At 40.8% G+C, this 18,121-nt stretch overlaps 1 protein-coding gene across 6 annotated transcripts in view; it reads left to right on the forward strand.

Moving 5' to 3' along the window:
- The window catches only part of LOC104661566 (protein AMN1 homolog), a 47,916-nt gene extending 30,192 nt beyond the window's left edge, over nucleotides 1–17,724 (forward strand). For all 6 annotated transcript variants that reach the window (XM_030939563.1, XM_030939568.1, XM_030939565.1 and 3 more), the window contains 3 exons: nucleotides 1,779–1,996; nucleotides 2,315–2,371; nucleotides 17,454–17,724. In XM_030939563.1, the coding sequence (XP_030795423.1) occupies nucleotides 1,779–1,996; nucleotides 2,315–2,371; nucleotides 17,454–17,570 (392 nt within the window). In that variant the 3' untranslated portion in view covers nucleotides 17,571–17,724. The remainder of the gene's footprint in view (nucleotides 1–1,778; nucleotides 1,997–2,314; nucleotides 2,372–17,453) is intronic.
- The last annotated feature ends 397 nt before the right edge of the window (nucleotides 17,725–18,121 follow it).

Raw genomic sequence — 18,121 nt, forward strand, 5'->3', positions numbered from 1 at the left:
AGTTTTTATAGAGCTTAATCCCCATCCCCTATTCCCTGCTGTCCCTGACCTCACCTCGCCAAAGGTCTGTGGACTGAACTGAATGTTCTAACCTTCTCATCACTTGATTTTTCTGGAGATAGGCCCCAACCTTAGGCTAAGGGTCCTGTGCTGTCACCTCATTAGCCTAAACTCAGGTGTGATCAAAAGGTACACCTTATTATGACTAACAAAAGGTACTCCTATTACTCAGGAAATTCCAAAGATTTTTGGAGCTCTATGTCAGGGACAGAGAACAAAGGTCAAATATAGTTCTTATTGTATCACAACTTCCATGCTGGACACTGGTAAATAAAATAACTGGTCTTAAGAAAAAAAAAAAAAGTTCTTTCTTAAGATATGGAAAACAGTAGGAATGACCTACCCATGATTTTACCATCTTCCCTTCTGTGTGTTTTGCCCACAAAGGTATCCCTTTTTTTTTTTTTTGAGATGGAGTCTCGCTCTGTCGCCCAGGCTGGAGTGCAGTGGCCCGATCTCGGGTCAACTGCCTCCCGGGTTCACGCCATTCTCCTGCCTCAGCCTCCCGAGTAGCTGGGATTACAGGCATCCACCCACCACCTTATCCGGCTAATTTTTTTTGTATTTTTAGTAGAGACGGGGTTTCACCATGTTAGCCAGATGGTCGCGATCTCCTGACCTTGTGATCCACCCGCCTCAGCCTCCCAAAGTGCTGGGATTACAGGCTTGAGCCACCATGCTCGGCCCCATAAAGGTATCTTTTAACAGTGCTACCATGTTTGTTTATGACCAAAGGGCCCAGAATCCCCAAAGTACTCTTCTATTTATCTGCACCCATCTCCAGTGTACAGTTTTATCAGCTTAACTGGATTTAAAGACTTCTCTTTTTTGACCCTCAGAAAAATGTAAGATTGGTCCAGGCTAACAGAAGGAGCATGGTGGTAGAAAATAAATTCACTTTTGGCCAGGCACGGTGGCTCAAGCCTGTAATCCCAGCACTTTGGGAGGCTGAGGCGGGCGGATCACGAGGTCAGGAGATCGAGACCATCCTGGCTAACACGGTGAAACCCCGTCTCTACTAAAAAAATAGAAAAAACTAGCCGGGCGAGGTGGCGGGCGCCTGTAGTCCCAGCTACTCGGGAGGCTGAGGCAGGAGAATGGCCTAAACCCTGGAGGCGGAGTTTGCAGTGAGCTGAGATCCGGCCACTGCGCTCCAGCCTGGGTGACAGAGCCAGACTCCTTCTCAAAAAAAAAAAAAAAAAAAAAAAGAAAATACATTCACTTTTGAGAACAGAGTCAAAGTGGAGCGAGAGCGAATACATAGGCATAGCTATAAATGTCTAACTGTAAGCATGAAGACCATGACTGAAACCATTTGTGCAGATTAACTTTTGGTTTCCCTCCAAAGTCCACAAGAAAATTAACTTGATTACTTGAAAATTTTTGTTCTAACCAAAAGGAGAATCACCTACTATTTAACTATCTAATTGGGTTCTGAATGACTTTTGGCTATTTCCTAAAAGCAATTTAACCTGTCGACAATAAAGCCTTGCCATTAATTGCTGATACTACAGACTGTGTAGAAAATTCCTGAAACATTCCAAGAGAGTTCTGAATAATGACAGCATCACTGGAAAATCAGTATATCCTCACAGGTGGACTACTTTGAAAAGGGCTAACATTGAATTGGTGATTGCTAAAATGAAAATCAGTCACACTTCTCATGTCTGCATATACATACATATAGCTCATTGATACATAATTATATTTTCCCCCAGGAATAAAAGCTGTGGCTTCATCTTGTTCATACCTACATGAAGCTTCTTTGAAAAGATGCTGCAATCTCACTGATGAAGGAGTCGTTGCTCTTGCACTCAATTGCCAGCTGCTAAAGATCATCGATTTAGGTGGCTGCTTAAGTATTACTGATGTGTCCTTACATGCATTAGGAAAAAACTGCCCATTTTTGCAGTGTGTTGACTTTTCAGCTACTCAGGTAAATATAGGCTTCAAACATATAGACTATGTGTTTACCAAATGTATTTTCATGACTAATGAGAACATATAACAATTTAGTTCATTTTGTTTTTGTTGAAACTATTGACCACTTCATGCTTTTAGTGGTTAAGTAATTGCAATATATTTTGGCATATTCCTCTCAATTAAGTAACAAGGGTGGAAGTTATATATGGCTAAAACACATGTTTGATGAATGGGAGGCAATAAGACTATATCTAAATAATGAATACATTTTAGAAAATTCTACTTCCATTGTCTGGATTCATGGACTGTGTTTCTTTTTCCCTTTGCTTAGGTATCTGACAGTGGTGTGATTGCACTTGTTAGTGGACCTTGTGCCAAGAAATTAGAGGTAATTTTAAAATAATTATAAAGATGGTGGTGATTAAATGTTTATATTCTCAGAAATTATTTTTAAAACCTAGCAGAGAACCAATGCTTTATCAATTAAGTATTTTAGGGACTTTGTTGGTGGGGGTTGTATCTCTTTATTGCCAGAGTAAATAAAAACTGTTAAGTTAGGAAATAAAATAAAGGTGCTTTAAAATAAAAACTCATTTTACTTCCAATAAAAGGCTTTATTTCCCAGAAGTTTTAGCTGCTAACAGATTTAAGAATCATCTTCTTATGGATGAAGATTATGAATGTTTATCAGTGTAAAGTGATATTATTTATAATAGGATTTCAGGTCTTAATGATATTTCTACCAGGAGTACTAATTATCTTGACATCCTGTCATCCTATTTTTCTTGATAGCCACATTGTACGATCATTTTAAAAAAAAATCTTTTTTTTTTTTTTGAGACAGAGTCTCGCACTGTTGCCCAGGCTGGAGTGTAGTGGCACGGTCTCGGCTCACTGCAACTTCTACCTCCCAAGTTCAAGCAGTTCTTGTGCCTCAGCCCCTCAAGCAGCTGGGATTATAGACGTGTACCACCAACTAATTTTTGTATTTTTAGTAGAGATGGGGTTTTACCATGTTGGCCAGGCTGGTCTCAAACTCCAGACCTCAGGTGATCAGACCACCTTGGCCACCCAAAGTGCTGGGATTACAGGAGTGAGCCACCGCACCCGGCCTAAAAAAGTTCTTAAATTTGTGTTCATCCTTTGAATTGAATCATTAATACACTTGTAACCTATTTCTAAATATATTAAGAAGCCTTTTATTCCAGGATTTTGGTTTTCGCCTTCCCCAGTTGACAAGTGGTACAGTATAACTGTGCTGTTTAACAGTAAGCTACATCAAATTCTTTTTGGAAGTAAGCAGCTATAAATGAATTATAAAAATATTAGTAAAAATAACTATTTTAATAGGGTACAGTGGTGCATGCGTGTAGTCCCTGCTACTGAGGGAGGCTGAGGCAGGAGGATCTCTTGAACCCAAGAGTTGGAGTCCAGCCTGGCAACATAGTGAGACCTTATATCTTAAATAATTGAAATACTTTTTTCATTTTAATATTTATTTTATTTATTTGTTTATTTATTTATTTATTTATGTTGAGATGGAGTCTTGCTCTGTCGCCCAGGCTGGAGTGCAGTGGTGTGATCTCAGCTCACTGCAATCTCTATGTCCCAAGTTCAAGTGATTCTCCAGCTTCTGTCTCCTAAGTAGCTGGGACTACAGGCATGTGCTAACCACATCCAGCTAATTTTTATATTTTTTAATTAGAGACAGGGTTTTGCCATGTTAACCAGGCTGGTCTCAGACTTCTGACCTCAAGTAATACACCCCGCCTCGGCCTCCCAAAGTGCTAGGATTATAGGTGTGAGCCACCATGCCCGACCATAAATACATTTTTTTAAAAAGCCAACTATTGTAATGGAATGACAATGCCATGTTTTTGCCAAAATATTTATCCTTGAGTTATTGCCCAAAGAGATTCTTTTTTGTGATCTTACATATCTGGGTATGACAGCATATATATTTTTTAAATATTTTATTAAGAACCATGTTAGGCTGGGCATGGTGACTTATGCCTGTAATCCCAGCACTTTGGGAGGCCGAGACAGGTGGATCACCTGAAGTCAGGAGTTCAAGACCAGCCTGGCCAACATGGAAAAACCTCATCTCTACTAAAAATACAAAAATTAGCTGGGCATGGTGGCAGGTACCTATAATCCCAGCTACTTGGGAGGCTGAGGCAGGAGAATCGCTTGAACCTGGGAGGTGGGAGGTTTCAGTCAGCCGAGATTGCACCATTGCACTCCAGCCTGGGCAACAGGAGTGAAACTCCATCTTGAAAAGAAAAAAAAAAAGAAAGAAAGAAATTACCATATTATTATTATACCAAGTTTTGAATTCCAAGTTGCATCCTAAATGCAGGAGCAGTAATTTTTGGTATTTTAAGTGCAAACATTTGTCGAGCACTTACTGTTATGCCAGGCTGTATACTAACTGCATTATATTCACTAGGTTATGTAATGCTTACAGCATTATCCTGTAATTACTATAATTTTAAATAAAGTTCTCAGTTAACTTGGTTTATCACCTTCAAATAAAACCACCAAGAAATTAGTTGTTATGCATGATAGTAAACATACTGACAAACTTACCTCAGCATTATAAAATTAAGAGCCCCAACCTAAGCAGAATGAGAACAAAATGCAATAACCAGTAAGTGTTGGTGACTGTAGTGCCATATCATTACATTTTTTATTTTTTCAGTTTTCCAAAGATTATTCCAAAGTGCCAAAACATTTTAATGGAAATTTATTAGAAATTTATTAGAATTTAATGCCCTCCTTAAACAAAGTAGAGTGAATATACTTTTAAAAAAATTGTTTTGTTTTGTTTTGTTGCGACAGGGTCTTGTTATGTTGCCCATGCTGGTCTCAAACTCCTGGCCTCAGTGATCCCCCTGTCTTGACCTCCTAAAGTGCTGGATCACTACAGGTGTGAGCCACATGCTTGGCCTGAGTGAATATACTTTAACCTTTGGTTTATAGCATCCTCTGACTCAAACTGAAGGACAAACTTAAATTTTGTTTTTTGAGACAGGGTCTTGTTCTGTCATCCAGGGTGGAGTACACAGGCCCGATCATGGCTTATGGCAGCCTTGACTGCCCTGACTCAAGCAGTCCTCCCACCTCAGCTTCCTGAATAGCTGGAGCTACATGTGTGTGCCACCACTCCTGGCTACTTTTTTATTTTTTGTAGAGCCGGGTCTTGCCATGTTGCCCAGGATGATCTCAAACTCCTGGACTCAAGCAGTTCTCCTGCCTTGGCTTCCCAAAGTGCTGGAATTACAGGTATAAGCCACCATGTCTGGCCTAAATTTTTTTTTTTTTTTTTTTTTTGAGACAGAGTTTCGCTTTTGTGGCCCAGGCTGGAGTGCAATGGTGTAATCTCAGCTCACTGCAACCTCCGCCTCCCAGGTTCAAGCAATTCTCCTGCCTCAGCCTCCCAAGTAGCTAGGATTACAGGCAGCTGCCACCACATCCAGCTAATTTTTGTATTTTTAGTAGAGCCAGGGTTTCACCATGTTGGCCAAACACTTGATTTCAGGTGATCCACCCTCCTTGGCCTTCCAAAGTACTGGCATTACAGATGTGAGCCACTGCACCCAGCCCTAACTTTTTTTTTTTCAACTGACTACTCTCATAGGTAATGCAGAGGCCTACCTGTCATCACATTTTAATCTGTTGCTTTTAATTTGTTCTATTCTGGGAAATTAAATTATTAATGTTGCTAAATTATTTATAATTTGGAAATCAATTTGATTAAAGGTCTAAGGACCTTTCCTAAAGATTGACAAGAAGGCAAATGCGGTAGCTCACTTCTGTAATTTCAGCACTTTGGGAGGCCAAGGCAAGTGGATCCCTTGAGTCCAGGAGTTCATGAACACCCTGGGCAACATAGTGAAACCTTGTCCCTATGAAAAATACAGGTTGGGCATGGTGGCTCACGCCTGTATTCCCAGCACTTTGGGAGGCCAAGGCGGGTGGATCAACTGAGGTTGGGAGTTTGAGACCAGCCTGACCAACATGGAGAAACCCTGTCTCTACTAAAAATACAAAATTAGCCAGGTGTGGTAGTGCAGGCCTGTAATCCCAACTACTCGAGAGGCTGAGGCAGGAGAATCGCTTGAACCCAGGAGGCAGAGGTTGTGGTGAGCTGAGATCACACCATTGCACTTCAGCCTGGGCAACAAGAGCAAAACTCCATCTAAAAAAAAAAAAAGAGAGGGGCAGAGCAAGATGGCCAAATAGGAACAGCTCCAGTCTCCAACTCCCAGCGCGAGTGACACAGAAGACCAGTGATTTCTGCATTTTCAACTGAGGTACTGGGGTCATCTCACTGGGGAGTGCCGGACAATTGGTGCTGGTCAGCTGCTGCAGCCCGACCAGTGAGAGCTGAAGCAGGGCGAGGCATTGCCTCACCTGGGAAGCGCAAGGGGGAAGGGAATCCCTTTTCCTAGCCAGGGGAACTGAGACACACAACACCTGGAAAATCGGGTAATTCCCACCCCAATACTGCGCTTTAAGCAAACGGGCACACCAGGAGATTATACCCACACCTGGCCGGGAGGGTCCCACAGCCACGGAGCCTCCCTCATTGCTAGCACAGCAGTCTGCGATCTAACCGAAACGGCAGCAGCGAGGCTGGGGGAGGGGTGCCCGCCATTGCTGAGGCTTAAGTAGGTAAACAAAGCCGCTGGGAAGCTCGAACTGGGTGGAGCTCACAGCAGCTCAAGGAAACCTGCCTGTCTCTGTAGACTTCACCTCTGGGGACAGGGCACAGCTAAACAACAAAAGGGGAAGCAGCAGAGGCCTGTGCAGACGCAAACGACTCTGTCTGACAGCTTTGAAGAGAGCAGTGGATCTCCCAACATGGAGGTTGAGATCTGAGAACAGACAGACTGCCTGCTCAAGTGGGTCCCTGACCCCTGAGTAGCCTAACTGCGAGACATCCCCCACTAGGGGCAGTCTGACACCCCACACCTCACAGGGTGGAGTACACCCCTGAGAGGAAGCTTCCAAAGTAAGAATCAGACAGGTACACCAACCTCTGCTGCTGATACCCAGGCAGGCAGGGTCTGGAGTGGACCTCAAGCAATCTCCAACAGACCTACAGCTGCGGGTCCTGACTATTAGAAGGAAAACTATCAAACAGGAAGAACACCTATACCAAAACCCCATCAGTACGTCACCATCATCAAAGACCAGAGGCAGATAAAACCACGAAGATGGGGAAGAAGCAGGGCAGAAAAGCTGGAAATTCAAGAAATAAGAGCGCATCTCCCCATGCAAAGGAGCGCAGCTCATCGCCAGCAACGGATCAAAGCTGGTCAGAGAATGACTTTGACGAAATGAGAGAAGAAGGCTTCAGTCCATCAAACTTCTCAGAGCTAAAGGAGGAATTACGTACCCAGCGCAAAGAAACTAAAAATCTTGAAAAAAGAGTGGAAGAATTGATAGCTAGAATAATTAATGCAGAGAAGGTGATAAATGAAATGACAGAGATGAAAACCATGACACGAGAAATACGTGGCAAATCCACAAGCTTCAGTAACTGACTCCATCAACTGGAAGAAAGAGTATCAGCGATTGAGGATCAAATGAATGAAATGAAGCGAGAAGAGAAAACAAAAGAAAAAAGAAGAAAAAGAAATGAACAAAGCCTGCAAGAAGTATGGGATTATGTAAAAAGACCAAATCTACGTCTGATTGGGGTGCCTGAAAGTGAGGGGGAAAATGGAACCAAGTTGGAAAACACTCTTCAGGATATCATCCAGGAGAACTTCCCCAACCTAGTAGGGCAGGCCAACATTCAAATTCAGGAAATACAGAGAACGCCACAAAGATACTCCTCGAGAAGAGCAACTCCAAGACACATAATTGCCAGATTCACCAAAGTTGAAATGAAGGAAAAAATCTTAAGGGCAGCCAGAGAGAAAGGTCGGGTTACCCACAAAGGGAAGCCCATCAGACTAACAGCAGACCTCTCAGCAGAAACTCTCCAAGCCAGAAGAGAGTGGGGGCCAATATTCAACGTTCTTAAAGAAAAGAATTTTCAACCCAGAATTTCATATCCAGCCAAACTAAGTTTCATAAGTGAAGGAGAAATAAAATCCTTTACAGATAAGCAAATGCTTAGAGATTTTGTCACCACCAGGCCTGCCTTACAAGAGACCCTGAAGGAAGCACTAAAGATGGAAAGGAACAACCGGTACCAGCCATTGCAAAAACATGCCAAAATGTAAAGACCATCGAGGCTAGGAAGAAACTGCATCAACTAACAAGCAAAATAACCAGTTAATATCATAATGGCAGGATCAAGTTCACACATAACAATATTAACGTTAAATGTTAATGGACTAAATGCTCCAATTAAAAGACACAGACTGGCAAACTGGATAAAGAGTCAAGACCCATCAGTCTGCTGTATTCAGGAGACCCATCTCACATGCAGAGACATACATAGGCTCAAAATAAAGGGATGGAGGAAGATCTACCAAGCAAATGGAGAACACAAAAAAGCAGAGGTTGCAATCCTAGTCTCTGATAAAATAGACTTTAAACCATCAAAGATCAAAAGAGACAAAGAAGGCCATTACATAATGGTAAAGGGATCAATTCAACAGGAAGAGCTAACTATCCTAAATATATATGCACCCAATACAGGAGCACCCAAATTCATAAAGGAAGTCCTTAGAGACTTACAAAGAGACTTAGACTCCCATACAATAATAATGGGAGACTTCAACACTCCACTGTCAACATTAGACAGATCAACGAGACAGAAAGTTAACAAGGATATCCAGGAATTGAACTCATCCCTGCACCAAGCGGACCTAATAGACATCTATAGAACTCTCTACCCCAAATCAAGAGAATATACATTCTTCTCAGCACCACATCACACTTATTCCAAAATTGACCACATAAATGGAAGTAAAGCACTCCTCAGCAAATGTAAAAGAACAGAAATTATAACAAACTGTCTCTCAGACCACAGTGCAATCAAACTAGAACTCAGGACTAAGAAACTCAATCAAAACTGCTCAACTACATGGAAACTGAACAACCTGCTCCTGAATGACTACTGGGTACATAATGAAATGAAGGCAGAAATAAAGATGTTCTTTGAAACCAATGAGAACAAAGATACAACATACCAGAATCTCTGGGACACATTTAAAGCAGTGTGTAGAGGGAAATCTATAGCACTAAATGCCCACAAGAGAAAGCTGGAAAGATCTAAAATTGACACTCTAACATCACAATTAAAAGAACTGGAGAAGCAAGAGCAAACACATTCAAAAGCTAGCACAAGGCAAGAAATAATTAAGATCAGAGCAGAACTGAAGGAGATAGAGACACAAAAAGCCCTCCAAAAAATCAATGAATCCAGGAGTTGGTTTTTTGAAAAAATCAACAAAATTGACAGACCACTAGCAAGACTAATAAAGAAGAAAAGAGAGAAGAATCAAATAGACGCAATAAAAAATGATAAAGGGGATATCACCACGGACCCCACAGAAATACAAACTACCATCAGAGAATACTATAAACACCTCTACGCAAATCAACTAGAAAATCTAGAAGAAATGGATAATTTCCTGAACACTTACACTCTTCCAAGACTAAACCAGGAAGAAGTTGAATCCCTGAATAGACCAATAGCAGGCTCTGAAATTGAGGCAATTATTAATAGCCTACCAACCAAAAAAAGTCCAGGACCAGATGGATTCACAGCTGAATTCTACCAGAGGTACAAGGAGGAGCTGGTACCATTCCTTCTGAAACTATTCCAATCAATTGAAAAAGAGGGAATCCTCCCTAACTCATTTTATGAGGCCAACATCATCCTGATACCAAAGCCTGGCAGAGACACAACAAAAAAAGAAAATTTTAGACCAATATCCCTGATGAACATCGATGCAAAAATCCTCAATAAAATACTGGCAAACCGGATTCAGCAGCACATCAAAAAGCTTATCCACCATGATCAAGTGGGCTTCATCCCTGGGATGCAAGGCTGGTTCAACATTTGCAAATCAAAAAATGTAATCCAGCATATAAACAGAACCAAAGACAAGAACCACATGATTATCTCAATAGATGCAGAAAAGGCTTTTGACAAAATTCAACAGCCCTTCATGCTAAAAACGCTCAATAAATTTGGTATTGATGGAACGTACCTCAAAATAATAAGAGCTATTTATGACAAACCCACAGCCAATATCATACTGAATGGGCAAAAACTGGAAAAATTCCCTTTGAAAACTGGCACAAGACAGGGATGCCCTCTCTCACCACTCCTATTCAACATAGTGTTGGAAGTTATGGCTAGGGCAATCAGACAAGAGAAAGAAATAAAGGGTATCCAGTTAGGAAAAGAAGAAGTCAAATTGTCCCTGTTTGCAGATGACATGATTGTATATTTAGAAAACCCCATAGTCTCAGCCCAAAATCTCCTTAAGCTGATAAGCAACTTCAGCAAAGTCTCAGGATACAAAATTAATGTGCAAAAATCACAAGCATTCTTATACACCAGTAACAGACAAACAGAGAGCCAAATCATGAATGAACTTCCATTCACAATTGCTTCAAAGAGAATAAAATACCTAGGAATCCAACTTACAGGGGATGTAAAGGACCTCTTCAAGGAGAACTTCAAACCACTGCTCAGTGAAACAAAAGAGGACACTAACAAATGCAAGAACATACCATGCTCATGGATAGGAAGAATCAATATCGTGAAAATGGCCATACTGCCCAAGGTTATTTATAGATTCAATGCCATCCCCATCAAGCTACCAATGAGTTTCTTCACAGAATTGGAAAAAAACGGCTTTAAAGTTCATATGGAACCAAAAAAGAGCCCGCATTGCCAAGACAATCCTAAGTCATAAGAACCAAGCTGGAGGCATCACGCTACCTGACTTCAAACTATACTACAAGGCTACAGTAACCAAAACAGCATGGTACTGGTACCAAAACAGAGATATAGACCAATGGAACAGAACAGAGTCCTCAGAAATAATACCACACATCTACAGCCATCTGATCTTTGACAAACCTGACAAAAACAAGAAATGGGGAAAGGATTCCCTATTTAATAAATGGTGCTGGGAAAATTGGCTAGCCATAAGTAGAAAGCTGAAACTGGATCCTTTCCTTACTCTTTATACGAAAACTAATTCAAGATGGATTAGAGACTTAAATATTAGACCTAATACCATAAAAACCCTAGAAGAAAACCTAGGTAGTACCATTCAGGACATAGGCATGGGCAAGGACTTCATGTCTAAAACACCAAAAGCAATGGCAGCAAAAGCCAAAATTGACAAATGGGATCTAATTCAACTAAAGAGCTTCTGCACAGCAAAAGAAACTACCATCAGAGTGAACAGGCAACCTACAGAATGGGAGAAGAAAATTTTTGCAAGCTACAGATCCAGAATCTACAAAGAACTCATAAACAAATTTACAAGAAAAAAACAAACAACCCCATCAAAAAGTGGGCAAAGGATATGAACAGACATTTCTCAAAAGAAGACATTCATACAGCCAACAGACACATGAAAAAATGCTCATCATCACTGGCCATCAGAGAGATGCAAATCAAAACCACAATGAGATACCATCTCACACCAGTTAGAATGGCAATCATTAAAAAGTCAGGAAAACAGGTGCTGGAGAGGATGTGGAGAAATAGGAACACTTTTACACTGTTGGTGGGATTGTAAACTAGTTCAACCATTATGGAAAACAGTATGGCGATTCCTCAAGGATCTAGAACTAGATGTACCATATGACCCAGCCATCCCCCTACTGGGTATATACCCAAAGGATTATAAATCATGCTGCTATAAAGACACATGCACACGCATGTTTATTGCAGCACTATTCACAATAGCAAAGACTTGGAATCAACCCAAATGTCCATCTGTGACAGACTGGATTAAGAAAATGTGGCACATATACACCATGGAATATTATGCAGCCATAAAAAAGGATGAGTTTGCGTCCTTTGTAGGGACATGAATGCAGCTGGAAACCATCATTCTTAGCAAACTATCACAAGAACAGAAAACCAAACACCACATGTTCTCACTCATAGGTGGGAACTGAACAATGACATCACTTGGACTTGGGGAGTCCAAGGGGAACATCACACATCAGGGCCTATCATGGGAGGGGGGAGGGGGGAGGGGGGAGGGATTGCATTGGGAGTTATACCTGATATAAATGACGAATAGATGGGTGCTGACGAGTTGATGGGTGCAGCACACCAACATGGCACAAGTATACATATGTAACAAACCTGCACGTTATGCACATGTACCCTAGAACTTAAAGTATAATTAAAGAAAAGAAAATACAAAAATTGGCCAGACATGGTGGCTCACGCCTGTAATCCCAGCCCTTTGGGAGGCCGAGGCAGGTGAATCACGTAAGGTCAGGAGTTCGGAGACGTGCCTGACCAACATGGAGAAACCCCGTCTCTACTGAAAATACAAAATTAGCTGGGTGTGGTGGTGCATGCTACTCAGAAGGCTAAGGCTTGAACCTGGGAGGTGGAGGTTGCAGTGAGCTGAGATCATGCCATTGTACTCAGCCTGGGCAACAAAAGCGAAACTCCATCTAAAAAAAAAAAAAAAAATTAGCCAGAGGGTAGTGGTGCATGCCCGTACTCCCAGCCACTCGGGAGGCTGGGGTGGGGAGATCAATTGAACTTGGGAGGTTGAGGCTACAGTGAACCGTTGTTTGTAGCACTGCACTCCAGCTTGGGGAACAGAGTGAGACGTTGTCTCAAAAAAAATTAAAAAATTATAATATTAAAGAAAAAAAAGATCGACAAGCTCAGTACAAACTTACGTTACAACATTTAGCAAATATCATGATCGTTTCTGAAATCTCTGTTGATCATTGTGTTCCTTATTTTGTTTATTTTATCCTCAGCTTTTAATACAATTCCAGATACGTGGTAGTACCTCAATAAATGTTATCACATTTTTGGCCTTATATTACAGTCATTTCATAAGTTTTTCTATAAAAATCCTTATAATTAAAATTTAATTTGCAGTATAAAATTTCATTTATTAATAAATATTTATTAAGCATTTACTGTTCTAGATCCTGGCCTATCAGGAGAACAGACTGTCCATATAATGTAACATACTTTACTTGTTTTTATTGTTGGTAATTCAGATTGTTCTGGTTTTTAACCTATTATAATAATTATATATTGGGACAATCACTTTTCCTTCCATTGCTATAATGAACTCCCCCAAAATGGAACAAATGGATTAATAGTATGAATACTTTTTTTAACAGTCCTAAATTGTTTTCCATAAAAGTTATGCTATGAGTATGCAATTTCAGTAAGACCCTAATCTGCCAGAATTATTTTTCTTTTTTTTAATGCCTTCATTTAATTGTGTTGTTGTTGTTGTTGTTGTTTTTGAGACAGAGTTACACTTTGTCACTCAGGCTGGTATGCAGTGATCTCGACTCACTGCAACATCCACCTCCCAGGTTCAAGCGAGTCTTCTGCCTCAGCTTCCCAAGTAACTGGGACTACAGGTGCAGACCACCAACACCAGCTAATTTTTGTATTTTTAGTAGAGATGGGGTTTCACTGTGTTGGCCACGCTGGTCTTGAACTCCTGACCTCAGGTGATCTGCCCACCTTGGCCTTCCAAACTGCTGGATTTGTTCTTTTTCTAAAATAATGTTACAGCTGGGTGCAGTAGCTCACGCCTGTAATCACAACACTTGAGAGGTGAGGCGGGGTGGATCACTTGAGGTCAGAATTTAGGCCAGCCTGACCAACATGGTGAAATCTTGTCTCTACTAAAAATACAAAAATTAGCCAGGCGTGGTCGCACACACTGTAATCGCAGCTACTCGGGAGGCTGAGGCAGAAGAATCACTTTAACCCTGGAAGTGGAGGTTGCAATGAGCCGAGACTGCTCCATTGCACTCCAGTGTGGGCAATAAGAATGATTACTCTGTCTCAAAAAAAAAAATAAGTAAAATAAAATAAAATAATGTTACATCTAAAGCCATGCTCAATATTCTCCCTTTCTGCCTTCAGAGGTAACCACTATCCTAAATAGGATTATGTATCTCTCCTTGCATGTTTGGATACCTTTTCTTTTTTTCCTTCCTATGGACTCTGCTCAGACAGGAATGGATACTTTTTCTATTATGTATAAATCCATAAATACGATATAGCCTTGTTTTATATGTTTTCAAATTTTACATAATAGCTTCATAATATATGTCCCTTTACAATTTGTGTTATTCAAAATTATGTTTTCTGAAATTTTTCAGGTGTAACTTGAGGTATAATTTACATACAAGAAAATTCATTCATTTTATGTGCATAGTTGGATAAATTTTGGTAGTTGTTATACAGCCATATAACCACCACCACAATTGATAATATAGAACATTTTCATCACCCTAAAAAGTTGTCTGTTTTCTCTGTGGTTTTATTTTGTTTTTTTGTCTCTAGTCCTTTGTAATTGATCATCTTCTGTGACCCTCTCTTAGGCAGCCACTGATTTACTTTGTCATTGTTTTGACTTTTCTATAATGTATATAAATTCAACTTTATATAAATATAATTTTTATGTAAATGGAATTCTGCAGAATATGATATAGTATTTTGGTTTTTATTTATTTTACTTCCTTCACTTAGCATAGTGTTTGTGAGATTGATCCGTGTTGTTGCATATGTTTAATATTTCATTTCTTTTTTTTTTTTTTTTTTTTCCGAGATGGAGTCTCGCTCTGTTGCCCAGGCTTGGAGTGCAGTGGCACGATCTCTGCTCACTGCAACCTCCATCTCCCAGGTTCAAATGATTTCTCCTGCCTCAGCCTCCCGAGTAGCTGGGAATACAGGCACGTGCCACCACACCCAGCTATTTTTTTTTGTATTTTTAGTAGAAGACGGGGGGGTTTCACCATGTAAGCCAGGATGGTCTCGATCTCCTTGACCTCGTGATCCACCCACCTCGGCCTCCCAAAGTGCTAGGAGTACAGGGGTGAGCCACCGCACTCAGCCCCTTCTTATTGCTGAGTAGTATTCCATAGTATGGATATGCCATAATTTATTTATAATTTTTACCATGTGATGCAAAGATAAATAGCTGGAATTTAATTAAACTTAAAAGAGCTTTTGCATAGCAAAAGGAACAGTCAGCAGAGTAAACAGATAACCCACAGAGTGGGAGAAAAATCTTCACAATCTATACATCTGACAAAGGACTAATATCCAGAATCTAGAACAAACTCAAATTAGCAAGAAAAAGCAAACAGTCCCATCAAACAGTGGCGCTAAGAACATGAATAGCCAATTCTCAAAAGAAGATATACAGGGCCGGGCGCGGTGGCTCAAGCCTGTAATCCCAGCACTTTGGGAGGCTGAGACGGCGGATCACGAGGTCAGGAGATCGAGACCATCCTGGCGAACACGGTGAAACCCCGTCTCTACTAAAAAAAAAAAAAATACAAAGAACTAGCCGGGCAAGGTGGCGGGCGCCTGTAGTCCCAGCTACTCGGGAGGCTGAGGCAGGAGAATGGCGTGAACCCGGGAGGCGGAGCTTGCAGTGAGCTGAGATCCGGCCACTGCACTCCAGCCTGGGCCACAGAGCAAGACTCCGTCTCAAAAAAAAAAAAAAAAAAAAAAAGAAGATATACAAATGGCCAACAAACATAAAAAATGCTCCACATCACTCATGATTGGGGAAATACAAATCAAACCCACAGTGCAATCCCACCTCACTCCTGCAAGAATGGCCATCATCAAAAAAATCCAAAACTAATAGATGTTGGTGTGCATGCAGTGAACAGGGAGCACTTCTACACTGCTGGTGGGAATGTAAACTAGCACAACCACTATCGAAAACAGTGTGGAGATTCCTTAAACAACTAAAAGTAGAAGTACCATTTGACCCAGCAATCCCACTACTGAGTGTCTACCCAGAGAAACAGAAGTCATTATACGAAAAAGATACTTGCACACACATATTTATAGCAGCATAATTTGCAATTGCAAAAATGTGCGACCAACCCAAATGCCCATCAATCAACGAGTGGATACAGAAACTGTGGTAAATGTATGCAATGGAATACTACTCAGCCATAAAAACGAATGAATAAATGGCATTCACAGCAACCTGGATGGGATTGGAGACTATTCTTCTAAGTGAATTAACTCAGGAATGGAAAACCAAACATCATATGTTCTCACTCATAAGTAGGAGACAAACTGTGATGATGCAAAGGCATAAGAAGGACACAATGGACTTTGGGGACTCAGGGTGAAGGGTGGGAAGGAGGTGAGGGGTAAAAGACTAAAAATCGGGTTCTGTGTATACTGCTTGGTTGATGAGTGCACCAAAATCTCACAAATGACCACTAAAGAACTTATGTAACCAAATACCACCTGTTCCCCAAAAACCTACGGAAATTTTTAAAAAATTAAAAAATAATTTTATCATTTGATGGACATTTGGGTTGTTGCCAATTTTGGACTGTTAGGAATACTGCTACAGACATTTGCATGCAAACTTCTGTGAAGACATATGTTTTCATTTTTCTTGGGTAAATGCCTATGAGTGAAATTGCTGGGTCATATAGCAAATACATGTTTTTTTAAATACAGTATCTTTATAAGATACTACCATACTGTTTGCCAGAGGGTCTGAACTAACATGTTTGAGATTTATGTCTATTAATACAAGTAGATATTTTTCATTTTAGCTGTTTTCCCTTATTCTATTTATAAAGCATTGATTTTCCTGTTCTCCACTTTTTTTACCATTACAAGTAATACTACAAAAGGCGTATTTATAAATTGTTTCCTTGTGCACATGTAGAAGAGATTCTCTGTAATATATATCAACAATTGGAATTGCTGGGTTCTGGGGCATACTCATCTTCAGCTTTAATAGATATTACACATTACTTTATAAAATGTTTGGGGCTGGGCGCGGTGGCTGAAGCCTGTAATCCCAGCACTTTGGGAGGCCGAGACGGGCGGATCACGAGGTCAGGAGATCGAGATCCTGGCTAACATGGTGAAACCCTGTCTCTACTAAAAAATACAAAAACTAGGTGGGCAAGGTGGCGGGCGTCTGTGGTCCCAGCTACTTGGGAGGCTGAGGCAGGAGAATGGCGTAAACCCAGGAGGCAGAGCTTGCAGTGAGCTGAGATCCGGCCACTGCACTCCAGCCTGGGCGACAGAGCAAGACTCCGTCTCAAAAAAATAAAATAAAATAAAATGGTTGGGCATTTAACTTTTTAAGCTGCTCTGTCCGAATTACTTCAGACTTACATTCGTCTTTTCTATACACTTTTTCTTGCAAGTAGATACCTGGTTCTTTTTGTATCAGAATGTTTCTCAGAATTGTTCATACTGTTATTATAGATCTTTGTCTTCATTTGACTTTATTTTCTTTCTTTTTGCATAGGAGATTCATATGGGACATTGTGTAAATCTGACTGATGGGGCTGTAGAAGCTATCCTTACTTACTGTCCTCAGATACGTATATTACTCTTCCATGGATGCCCCTTGATAACAGGTTAGTGCGTTAGATTGCTTGGGTTCAAATCCTGGCTTCATCTTTTACTAACTGTGTGACCTTGAGTACATTACTTAACCCATTTCATTATTCAGTTTCCTCATCTGTAAAACAGGCATAATGAGAGTACCTACCTCATAGGTACTATGTCATGATTATCTGACAATTCTTTTTTTTTATTATTTTTTATTTTTTGGGAGACGGAGTCTCGCTCTGTCACCCAAGCTGGAGTGCAGTGGCGCATTCTCAGCTCACTGCAACCTCCACCTCCTGGGTTCAAGCAATTCTCCTGCCTTAGCCTCCTAAGTAGCTGGGACTACAGGCACATGCCACCACGCCAGGCTAAGTTTTTTTGTGTTTTTAGCAGAGATGGGATTTCCCCATGTTGCCCACACTGGTCTCGAACTCCTGAGCTCAGGCAATCCACCTGCCTCGGCCTCCCAGAGTGCTAGGATTATAGACGTGAGCTGCTGTGCCCAGCCTCTGACAACTCTTTATATGATGGCCTTGCACATAGTAAGAGCTCAATAAATGTTAGTCATGATAATGATAAATG

This window comes from Rhinopithecus roxellana, chromosome 10 (assembly GCF_007565055.1).
Source record: "Rhinopithecus roxellana isolate Shanxi Qingling chromosome 10, ASM756505v1, whole genome shotgun sequence".
NCBI classification, from domain to species: domain Eukaryota; kingdom Metazoa; phylum Chordata; class Mammalia; order Primates; family Cercopithecidae; genus Rhinopithecus; species Rhinopithecus roxellana.